At 42.2% G+C, this 12,436-nt stretch overlaps 1 protein-coding gene across 1 annotated transcript in view; it reads right to left on the bottom strand.

Moving 5' to 3' along the window:
• The window catches only part of b4galnt3b (beta-1,4-N-acetyl-galactosaminyl transferase 3b), a 47,388-nt gene that overhangs the window by 16,354 nt on the left and 18,598 nt on the right, over positions 1-12,436 (bottom strand). The window contains exons 4-9 of the mRNA XM_063005069.1: positions 11,867-11,962; positions 11,679-11,769; positions 8,745-8,845; positions 8,584-8,651; positions 7,114-7,192; positions 6,942-7,008 (exon numbers count right to left, since the gene is read on the bottom strand). Of these exons, the coding sequence (XP_062861139.1) occupies positions 6,942-7,008; positions 7,114-7,192; positions 8,584-8,651; positions 8,745-8,845; positions 11,679-11,769; positions 11,867-11,962 (502 nt within the window). The remainder of the gene's footprint in view (positions 1-6,941; positions 7,009-7,113; positions 7,193-8,583; positions 8,652-8,744; positions 8,846-11,678; positions 11,770-11,866; positions 11,963-12,436) is intronic.

Raw genomic sequence — 12,436 nt, 5'->3', positions numbered from 1 at the left:
CCTGTCTGGGGTGTTTCCTACATACTGAGTTAGTATGACTATTTACTAGAAAGATAGCATTCAACCTTTTAAAAATGAGCAGATAAATAAACTATTTGGCAATGGAGTAGCTATTTAGTTTAATTATTTTACATGAATTATAAATAACCCTTTGATTAAGCTAATTTACTCAAAACTGTAGAACAGCCATGCTCCTGTTTTTAGTTACAGTAATATGCTGTAACGCTTTGTGGGCTAAGACAGACAGGAGGGGCGGACACACACGCAGAGATGAGAATAACTAGACTATATTTATTAATAAACAAAAGACAGGTACAACAAGACAAGACAAGCTAACACACAGAGCTAACAAACAGAGCTAACACATGGAGGTTAAACAAACAAAAGGCTAATGCTAACAAACTAAACAGGGTAAACAGACTTAACAAGACTAAACAGGATTAACAAGGCTAACAGGGCTTACATGACTAACAGGGTGAACAAACAGGCTAAACAGACTAAACAGGCTAACGGACAGGCTAAACAAAGACTAAACAGGCTAAACAGACTAAACAGGCTAACGGACAGGCTAAACAAAGACTAAACAGGCTAATCAGACTAACCAGGCTAACGGACAGGCTAAACAAAGACTAAACAGACTAAACAGGCTAACGGACAGGCTAAACAAAGACTAAACCGGCGAAACAGACTAAACAGGCTAACGGACAGGCTAAACAAAGACTAAACAGACTAAACAGGACTGAACAGACTAAACAGGCTAACAAACACACGCTAACAGACAGGATCAGGCTAACAGACAGGATCAGAACAAATCACCAAGACAGGAACTAGTAGCAAACCGTAAGGCAAAGTTACAATGAAACAAATCCAATAATCCCCACCAGCCTCTCCCAGTTCCTCTCTTAAATATATTGCAGCTGGGGCTAATTAACCCCAGAGAACCAATACAGAGAGGGGAGCTGGCTGGAGGCTGATTGCTCCAATAGAGGTGGGTGTGGCAGACAGGAGCACACAGAAGGCTCAAGTGTGACAGTAGCCCCCCCTGTAGGCACGACTCCCGGCGTGCCCAAATATAAACACAAAAGGGGGTCCTGGACCCTGCGGGGCGAATTTAAAGTAATTCATAACGTTCCGAGGCAGGCATGACATAAGTGCGGTAACTCGGGGTGCCGACGGAAATCCAGAAGCGCCGTCGGGGGCCGCCAACGAGGGTTCAGAAGCACTGTCAGGGGGTGCCGACAAGAGTTCAGAAGCGCCATCGGGGGCCGCTGGCGAGGAGCCAGAAGCACCATCTAAGGGCGCCAACTCATGAACTGAAGTGCCATCGGAGGACACCAACTCGGGAACAGAAGCACCCTCTGGGGGTACCAACTCAGGAGCAGAAGCGCCATCGGGGGCCGCCAACTCAGGAACAGGAGCGCCATCAGAGGGCGCCGACTTGAGGACAGAAGCGCTGTCAGGAAGCGCCAACGAGGAAACAGAAGTGCCGCCGGTGGGTGCCGATGAGGAAACAGGAGCACCTTCGAAGGACACCAACTCTGGAACAGGAGCGCCATCAGGGGGCGCCAACTCAGGAACAGGAGTGCCGTCGGAGGACACCAACTCAGGAACAGGAGTGCCGTCGGAGGACACCAACTCAGGAACAGAAGTGCCGTCGGAGGACACCAACTCAGGAACAGAAGTGCCGTCGGAGGACACCAACTCAGGAACAGAAGTGCCGTCGGAGGACACCAACTCAGGAACAGGAGTGCCATCAGGGGGCACCAACTCAGGAATCAACTGCGTGGAGCCTGGCGAAGAGGCTTCGGGAGTCAGCTGCGATGAGCCTGGCGAAGAGGCTTCGGGAGTCAGCTGCTGTGAGCCTGGCGAAGAGGCTTCGGGAGTCAGCTGCGGTGAGCCTGGCGAAGAAGCTTCGGGAGTCAGCTGCTGTGAGCCTGGCGAAGAGGCTTCGGGAGTCAGTTGCGGTGAGCCTGGCGAAGAGGCTTCGGGAGTCAGCTGCGGTGAGCCTGGCGAAGAGGCTTCGGGAGTCAGCTGCGGTGAGCCTGGCGAAGAGGCTTCGGGAGTCAGCTGCGTGGGGCCTGGCGAAGAGGCTTCGGGAGTCAGCTGCGATGAGCCTGGCGAAGAGGCTTCGGGAGTCAGCTGCGGTGAGCCTGGCGAAGAGGCTTCGGGAGTCAGCTGCGGTGAGCCTGGCGAAGAGGCTTCGGGAGTCAGCTGCGGTGAGCCTGGCGAAGAGGCTTCGGGAGTCAGCTGCAGTGAGCCTGGCGAAGAGGCTTCGGGAGTCAGCTGCGGTGAGCCTGGCGAAGAGGCTTCGGGAGTCAGCTGCGGTGAGCCTGGCGAAGAGGCTTCGGGAGTCAGCTGCGGTGAGCCTGGCGAAGAGGCTTCGGGAGCCAGCTGCGAGGACCCTTGAGAGGAAGCATCCGGAATCAGCTGCGTGGACCCTTGAGAAGAGGCGTCCGGAGTCAGCTGCAAAAACACTGGAGAAACGTCATTAATCAGCTGCACAAATGTTTGAGAATCTCCTTGAAACAGCTGTGAGAACCCTGGAGAGGTGTCCAAAGTCACTTGCGAAAACACTGGAGAAACATTCAGCTGCGTGGACCCTGGAGAGGCGTCCGAAGTTAGCTGCGAAAACACTGGAGAAACATTGCTCAGCTGCGAGGACACTGGGGAGGCGTCCGAAATCAGCTGCTTGGACCCTGGATATGCGTCAGAAGTCAGCTGTTTGGACCCTGGAGAGACTGGACTCGGCTGCGAAAACACTGGAGAGGCGTCCGAAATCAGCTGCTTGGACCCTGGATATGCGTCAAAAGTCAGCTGTTTGGACCCTGGAGAAACTGGACTCAGCTGCGAAAACACTGGAGAGGCATCCGAAATCAGCTGCTTGGACCCTGGAAATGCGTCAGAAGTCAGCTGTTTGGACCCTGGAGAAACTGGACTCATCTGAACCCGAGTACACGGGACTGGAGCCGGCGAACAAACAGAAGGACCCCCGGAGCCCTTGGGGTCGAAACAGGAAACAGGACCTAAATAATATTGGCTGGCTCCTAACGTGGACTTGGGAGGTTGGGAAAACGTCCCTACACCAGACCCGTAAGGGTTCTTTCCTGGATATTGAGCTCGCATGAGGCCCTCAAACACCTTAACCGATTTCAGCTCGGCTCCCCTGTCAGACCAAAGCTGCCTAGCCCAATCACGAGCAGCACCCCTCAGTCTTGACATCATAAACAGTACCTTGTCTGTTTCAGCTGGCTGGGGGTCCAGAAGGTTCTGCAGGTAGAGCTGGCTCTGAAGAAGGAAGCCTCCGACAAATGAGTCGCTTCCATCATATGGAGCTGGCCTACTTAGCGGGAAGGTCAGAGGGAACCCCATGGAGTCAAAATCAGGGAACATTGAAACAAAAGACATCTCGCTGTGTCCTTTTAGGGGGGATTATTCTGTAACGCTTTGTGGGCTAAGACAGACAGGAGGGGCGGACACACACGCAGAGATGAGAATAACTAGACTATATTTATTAATAAACAAAAGACAGGTACAACAAGACAAGACAAGCTAACACACAGAGCTAACAAACAGAGCTAACACATGGAGGTTAAACAAACAAAAGGCTAATGCTAACAAACTAAACAGGGTAAACAGACTTAACAAGACTAAACAGGATTAACAAGGCTAACAGGGCTTACATGACTAACAGGGTGAACAAACAGGCTAAACAGACTAAACAGGCTAACGGACAGGCTAAACAAAGACTAAACAGGCTAAACAGACTAAACAGGCTAACGGACAGGCTAAACAAAGACTAAACAGGCTAATCAGACTAACCAGGCTAACGGACAGGCTAAACAAAGACTAAACAGACTAAACAGGCTAACGGACAGGCTAAACAAAGACTAAACCGGCGAAACAGACTAAACAGGCTAACGGACAGGCTAAACAAAGACTAAACAGACTAAACAGGACTGAACAGACTAAACAGGCTAACAAACACACGCTAACAGACAGGATCAGGCTAACAGACAGGATCAGAACAAATCACCAAGACAGGAACTAGTAGCAAACCGTAAGGCAAAGTTACAATGAAACAAATCCAATAATCCCCACCAGCCTCTCCCAGTTCCTCTCTTAAATATATTGCAGCTGGGGCTAATTAACCCCAGAGAACCAATACAGAGAGGGGAGCTGGCTGGAGGCTGATTGCTCCAATAGAGGTGGGTGTGGCAGACAGGAGCACACAGAAGGCTCAAGTGTGACATATGCACTTCACTTGAATGGCGGGATAAATGCAGAGATATGTTTAATGATGACAAAGTCTTTCTATTTACTTTCCCTAAATCAAGAATGGTGTTTAAAACTGCTAGCTGAATAATTCCCATTTCACAGTGAGTGCCATGAAAAGGATGTGTGTGGAACAGTGTTAAGTCCCCACCATCTCCTAAGATCACTGAAATCAGATACTGCAGCTAAATATACCACCACACGTACACATACACTCCCTCCTTCTAACCCCTTTCCACCCCACACCCCACATACATAAACATAGGCATACACACATGACCTCAATGTCCTTCCCATATAGGCTACCATATACTGTACTTTAAACTATATACTTAGCTTTTTATAACCTCTTTACACTGTGCATAAGGCAACACTTGTTCTAGACCAGAATACACACACACACACACAAAATAAGAAACACTGAAACATAGTATTTAAGCTATTTCAGGATGCCAGCAAGGCATGGTATGGAGTGTAGGCTATTTCAGATCTACAACTGTTATAGAATTCAAGTAAAATGATTTAAAATAAAACAGCCCTACAGCCCCTCTTGTATTATGTACACCTTTGTATTTGCTATGGTAATAAATGCAATGATTGGATGGTGATTTATAGATACATACAGTGGTTTCAGAAAAAATTCAAACCCTGTGACTTTTTTCTGAATGTTATGTTGTGGATTTACCCATCAATCTACACTCAAACACTTTTATCCTGGGTTATGATAAAGGTTAATGAGTTTTTCATTCTTAAAAGTGTTCAGACCATTTGCTGTGGTAGTCCAAATTGTGGCGGGTAAATCTAGTTTGCTTAATTATCCTTGAGCTGTTTCTAGAACTCACAGCAGTTGGAGTTGTTGCAATTGGAATTAGAGACCAAGATATACAATGCACTGTCAGAACCAAAAACAACCCATGAAGTTTAAGAAACTGTAGATCTTTGTGATCAACTTGTGGTAGGGCATAGATCAGGGCAAGGATATAAAACTGAATCTAAGGTCAATATCTAATGATGCCATCCAGGCAAATTGTCCAATACAACACTTAAGTGGCTTTGGGGCAAGTCTCTGAGAGTCCATGATTTGCCTAGACAAATCCAAGACTCTTTCTATCTAATCTGATGGAGCTTCAGTGGATCTGTCTAAGTGAATGGAATTGCAAGGCTTGGTGACGTATCCGGTGGGTCTAATTCACTGGGCAAAAGGACACAATTGGCCTGACCAGCTTCAATTGGCCTGACTGCATGCCTCATTTACTGATTGAATTAAATGCATGTCAATAAATGAAGATAATTACTATATGCGTTTACATTATTAAATGCCAAGTTCACGCTACGCGACTTTCCAAGTCGTCAGGTCGCTGTACGGTTCACACTACATGACTGGATCTCTTGTAATCCTGAGTCTTTCAAGTCGGTGTGGCTTTCACACTACACAGCTGATCGGCGATAGGGGGTTTCACACTACACCATCTATCACCAACTAGAATCGCAGACGAGCTTCTCTGGTCTCCCAAATTACGTTTTGTCACGAAAACAAATGCGAGAAGTGACGAGGGGTTTAATGATACCACGTCCAAAAAAACAACAAGTGGTGAGTGATCAAAGTTGTTTGTGCATTGATGTGCAGCGTAAAAGCTAAATGAATAAATAGAAAAGTAAATAAAGAGAAAAATAAATGAATCCGAGTGGATTTGGCAACGCGACCAGCAGGGATTGTTCTGTTCTGTAGCAAGTTGGAGGTTAATAAATATTTTATTTCTAAATATATATTTTATAAAAATAAATTTTATAAAAATATTTTTGCAGTGTTGGTATTATGGTTTCCGTGGACGATAAGTTCACAAATATTGTAAAGCTTGTGTGTGTGCCGATGTATTCTGAACTATATTATCCCCCTCACCGCACTCATTGCCAGTCGCAACCGACTGATCCAGATATTTAACATGCTAGAAATCTCTCTTCAGTCACCTGTTAAACAGTTCACACATAGCGATTGAGAGCCGAGTTTAGATTGCAGAGCGAATGCCGAGTTGCTCCCGAGCTGCCACATCTAGCGCCGACCAGTCGGCAAGCGAATATCGGGGCAAAGATTGTGTAGTGTGAACTAGGCATAAGTTTTCCTGCTGTCCCAATTTGTTTTTGTAATTAGAGTTGTAAGTACCATAACATTTCTACTACTGATACATTGTATACATTTATTTTTAATGACACATTCTGTGTATAGGTGCTAAATCTGTTCCTAAGTACATATATAAACTCCTGGTTTTATACAGGACACACCGCCTCAAAATAGGATTGCAAACTGTAATGCAAAATTGCACAACCTGACACTGCAATCTGAGCTCAAATTGCATCTGGATTAACCTTATACTTTTAAAGCTGTAGCTTATTATGCAAACTGTGTCAAACTGTGTAATAGAAAATGTGGCAACTGTAGAGGTGAACTATAGATGACATTTGTTGCAGGTGACTATGTAATGTATCCAGTGAACTATGCAAAATATACGGGGTTGACTGTTGCTACTGCTTTTTTTTTGTATAATTGGCATTATCAAACAGCTTTACCAAGCCATTTCACTTAAGTTGCTGAATGTGTGTGTTACTACAACATATTTACAAAGGTTTTACAAACGTTTTCTTGCAACTGTACAAGTTTCTACTACACTTACTGGTATAAAGAGAGAGGGCGTTGGAGTCAATAAGGGTGAATGTTGTTCCAGCCTGTTTGAGTCGCCACTGTTGAAAAATGGAATGGAAATGGAAAATTATACTACTTAATGTACTGATTCAAAATATCCTGAGAACCCCACATAAAAACACAAAGAGTACAACAATACTTACTGCAACCTCCACATGGTCTGTTCCATGATCATCATGTTTGTAAATCAGCTCAAAGTAATACCGCCTCTGCTGCTGAAGTCTGAAAGAATCAAGAAAGGATTTCATGATTATCTCTACCTCCAGCCTCCCAGACAAATAATAAATAATAATTAACTGTATGAATAAAAACATGTATTTCTTATTTCTTGTGTCAAAATTGATTAACACAAATGTTTAGGATATTATTATTATTATTATTATTATTAATAATACAAACATAAAGTTAAAGGCACTTGGATGGTACAGCAATAAATTACAGTAGCCCACTACTGCTGGTATCCAGGGTTTAAATCCCCTGCAATGCTATCAGTCAGTCGGGCATCTTGAGGTGCACGATGGATTGGCGTCCTGTCCAGGATGTGTTACTGCATGGCGCCCAGTGATTCTGGATAAACCAGACCCTTTAATTCCCCAATTTAATAAAGTGTAGAAAGATGTTGATTTACTGAAAACATGTATGAAGCAGAGTGTTTTTTAAATAAGCTAAATTATGTTGTGTACTGTTTGTTTTAATGCAGTGGTTCCCAAACTTTTATAAAATTAGTAACATTAACTCTGTTTTGGAATATTTTATTATATCTCTTGTAATATGCTCTCCAGTCTTATTAATCATTTTAAAAGACTATGAGCTCTTATAAAGGGTGTCCCAAAATGAACTGACATTTTAAATTTTAAATATATATATATATATATATATATATATATATATATATATATATACGTATATATATATATATTGTTTATGCATTTTCTCCCCTTTTTCCCTTTTACTCCCCTTTTAGAACGTCCAATTGCCCGATTGCGTCATGCTTCCTTTCCCCCAATGCTGATCCCTGCTCTGATTGAGGAGAACAAAGCTAACCCACGCCCCCTCCGACACGTGGGCAGCATGCCGTATGCATCTTATCACCTGCACTTTGAGGAGAGCAGTTCAGCGTAGTGTACGGAGAGACACACCCAGAGAGCACTCTTTTCTCATCTCTGTGCAGGCGCCATCAATCAGCCAGCAGAGGTCGGAATTGCACCAGTCATGGGAGAGAGAGACCCTATCCGGCTTAGTCCCGCCCATATCTGAATACAACAGGCCAATCGTTCGTTGTTCATGAGGCTTCTCGGCCTTAGCCGGCGGGCAGAGCTGAGTTTCGATACGATGTATTCGAGATCCCAGCTCTGGTTCCAGCGTGTGTTTTTACCGTTGTGCCACCTGAGCGGCCGATCTTTTTGTTATTTTTTAATAAAATCTCAAAAGGATATGAAATAATATGTGCTCCATGACCTGTTCAATTTCATGTGGTGTTAATATTTGTACATATTACTGCACATAGCATGCCTTAAAATACAACATTAGCCTTTAACCCAACACATACACAGATATTTACACAGCAATAAGCTTTAACAGCGTTAAGATAAAATCATTAGAAGTAAACTTACTTATTTGGTTTTGATATTTGGCTAGAATATTTTTCATACTCCCCCGGAGCAGTCCACTCCTTGCCAGTCTGAAAACAACAGGAAAAACAGGTTTATTTCATGTGCAAGCACAAATATCCGTCATTAAATCCTTAGTAATGCCAGCCTTAAACCTCACACACCTTTCCAACGTACACCAGAAGCTGCACGTTTTCTGGGTTCTCATCCAGACTGAACCAGAACTCGCAGTTATTGTTAGATGCCACTGCAAAAATGAACTCACCTAAAAAAAAATTTAAAACAAGAGTTAATAGCATATTACAGAAAATCCTTAAGATTCCATGAGGTCACAATAATAGACAAACACATTTAGTCTGAGTGAGTAACACAAACAATTACACATTTTTGAACAAATTGCCTAATTATTCATAATCCAAGCTGGAAATGTATGTGTTGACATGTAGAAGTTACAACAGCTCAGATGTTAAATGGTAAGACGTAAAGAGATTAGGACTTTAATATCTATGATTGCATATACTGTTTTCAAGACATGAAGTAATTTTAAACTGGTTTGAGCTGCTCATTTATGTGGTATTGAGGGATGTGTACATTTTTAAAGGAGAAGGATGTTTAATAAGAAATATTAGCCAGTTAGCATTGTGAGCGTAGCTATGCTGATTCTCAGTGCTGTGTACATGTGCACTTGTTTGTATCGCTGGTTTTATTATACTTGCTTAGTAAATCTAAAATACAGGAACAAAACGTGATTATTATAGTATTATAAAACAAGTATTTGATTAAATAATTCACTATGCTTTATTTCTTCACAGCTTTTTGTCCATGTAATGTCTAGTTTACACTACACGATTTTTGCCCTGATTTTCGGCGCTAGATTTGCCGGCTCGGGAGCAACTCAGCATTCGCTCGGCGATCGTTCTCTACAAAACATAACACCAATGTTGCATTGCAAAAAAATATTTATTAACCATCACCTCACTACAGAACAAACAACCCATGCGGTTCCTAATTTTCCAACTTGTTTTTACGCTGCACATCTGCGCACAAACTTTGATTGCTCGCTACTTGTTGACATGCATTTTTGGACGTGGTATCATTAAACTAGGGCTGTCAAACGATTAAAAATTTTAATCGCGATTAATCTCAGAATTTTACATAGTTAATCGCGATTAATCGCATTATAAAAAATCTGTGTAAATGTTATAGAAAACAAGGATTTTAAGTGAAATGTTACAATTAAAATGGTGAACATATTTTATGCTAAATGTACTGATGTTAAAAACTGCTGGGACAAGAGAAAACTGTAAGGGAGTTTTATTCACTCACATATTAGGCAGTAATACTATCTAGCAGAGACCCTTGACTTCGTATATATGTCAGATGCGCAGTTATTGTAACAGACTTTTCTGTGGTTGTATCGTGACGATGGTTTGATGGACGTTTCTACACAAAGTGAGTGTGTTTTCACTAGGGATGCATCGATACCATTTTTTCCCAACCGAGTACGAGTACAAGTACATGTATTTTTGTACTCGCCGATACCTATTTAGAATGATGCAATCTGGAGCATTATGGAATAGTGTAGATTTAGTGTAAAATAGTGCAGTGGAACAGTTGCTTGCCATCACTAATTGTAAAAAAAAAAAAAACACAGCACAGACATCATTGAGAAAGCTTCTGACAAGCTAACGTTAACGTTCATTAATAAACGCACGTCATTAACGTTGTGCACATCATACATGCGATGCGATTCTGCTGATTGAAATATTTACTTTAAAAAGATAATACAGTCCGATCCCATCTGAGCCGATTCTATCAGCACGTTCGTGGTTCACCTCGGTAAATCGTAAACGACTCTGAGTCGACTCCCGCTCTGTGGTAATAACCAGTATAATTAAGCCTGAGCTTTATAAGGTAAGCGAGTCACACAAAATGTTCTGTAGTATTTGGTGTTTATTACAACCGCATCATTTATTATAACAGTAAACACGGAGAGATGACTGTGCGCTTACAATGAATCGATTCCTGAATCACTTGTATCGACACTGTGAACAGAGTATTGAACACAAACAGCGGTCGCTGCTTTTGTAACCGGTTATCTTCACTGTGAGCTCTATTTTTAAGGTTTTTTTTTGTCAAACGGAACTAAATAACATTAAACGTGCATGTGAGCGTGGTCAGTGAGAATAATTCAATCTGTCTCCCGTGGGTGAAAAATGAATTGCTTTAGTTTTAGAAGTGAAAAAATCTCGTAATGTAATTAGTGCGTTAACGGCACTATTTTTTTAAATCTCGTTAAATTGAGATTGCGTTAATGCGTTATTATCGCGTTAACTTCGACAGCCCTACATTAAACCTTTCGTCGCATCTCGCGTTTGTTTTCATGACAAAACGTAGTTTGGGAGACCAGAGAAGCTCGTCTGCGATTCCAGTTGGTGATAGATCGTGTAGTGTGAAACCCCCTATCGCCGATCAGTTGTGTAGTGTGAAATACACACCGACTTGAAAGACTCCCGATTACAAGAGATCCAGTCATGTAATGTGAACTGTACAGCGACCTGATGACTTGGAAAGTCGTGTAGTGTGAACGTGGCATAAATATATGATACGTCTATAAAGAAACTCATTTTAGACTCATCAACACCTCTGTACACTCTGTATACTAATTTTCCTTAAGAGGTATTTATTCATGTTTGATTTTAACAAGGAAATTGAAAGAAATGTACTATCACAAAGTATGGCGCAAAGTTTACCTCAAGATAAGCTTACCTCAAGATTTTAAAGCGTGCCCGTGGGAATTTGTTGCTATTCATTTACATTTACAGTATTTAGCAGATGATTTTACCCAAAGTGACTTTTTGGAATCCCATTTTAAAACCTTGAGCATTAAAATAGAGCAACTTTCCTTTTTAAAAATATACTAGCCTATACTATACTTGCTTTCCCCAAGATTTTAGAGTGTGTCTATGGGAATTTGTGACTATTCATTTACAGCATTCAGCAGACGCGTTTATCCAAAGTGATTTACAATTATGACTGAGAAAGGTTTGAGCAATTAGGGTTAATTGACATACATTGACATATTTTGTCTTACTGACCATCAGTGTATGGGTGAATGTAGCCAAAGATCCTTAAGCCATATTCTGTCCACTGAGGGGACACTGCCAGTTTCTTCACAGTAAGGCGAGACTACACAAAGACAGAAGACAACAAAAAGAAAATGCAAAAATGCAATGTGAAAAATTTCTACTTTTAATCAGTTCAATGTGAGTTTTTGTGCACTTACATGAGGGTACAGAGGATAGTGTAAGTATTTCCTGAGGCTTGCAACAGAACTGCCACACCAATCCTCAAAGACATGAAAATTAGCTTGTCCTTTATACTGAAACAAAGAGTAAGAAGTTTATAAATGTGACCAAATCTTATGTGTACACATTTGTCTGAAACATCCATAGTAAGCTAAAAATCATCCAAGCCACTGCAAGTTAAGAGCCCTACTCAACTACCAACAGTGGAACAACAGTGGCAGTGTTTCCTTGTTTTAGCTAATCTTTCAAATCACTCTGACCCAAAACTGCTCTGTTTTTAGACTAAAAAGGGATAATAATGCTAATAGTTTTTTAAAAATGTAAAAGACGGATGCTCAGATGCCCATCACTGCAGAGACTTGAGTTCAAGTCCATCAGTCTAGTTGGGCACCCAATATTGACCAGGTCTGAGGAACAGAAAGGCTGTATGCAGTGACTCCTACTAGTCTAGTTTAGATGCTGACAGAGGCGGTGGAGGAATACAAAGAGTATATCACATGTGTTACAGCTCTCTTAAGTCAGAATTCACTAATAGATGGGATAATAAA

The sequence above is a fragment of the Trichomycterus rosablanca genome, chromosome 11 (assembly GCF_030014385.1).
Source record: "Trichomycterus rosablanca isolate fTriRos1 chromosome 11, fTriRos1.hap1, whole genome shotgun sequence".
NCBI lineage: Eukaryota > Metazoa > Chordata > Actinopteri > Siluriformes > Trichomycteridae > Trichomycterus > Trichomycterus rosablanca.
This window is presented reverse-complemented; position numbering and strand designations above follow the sequence as displayed.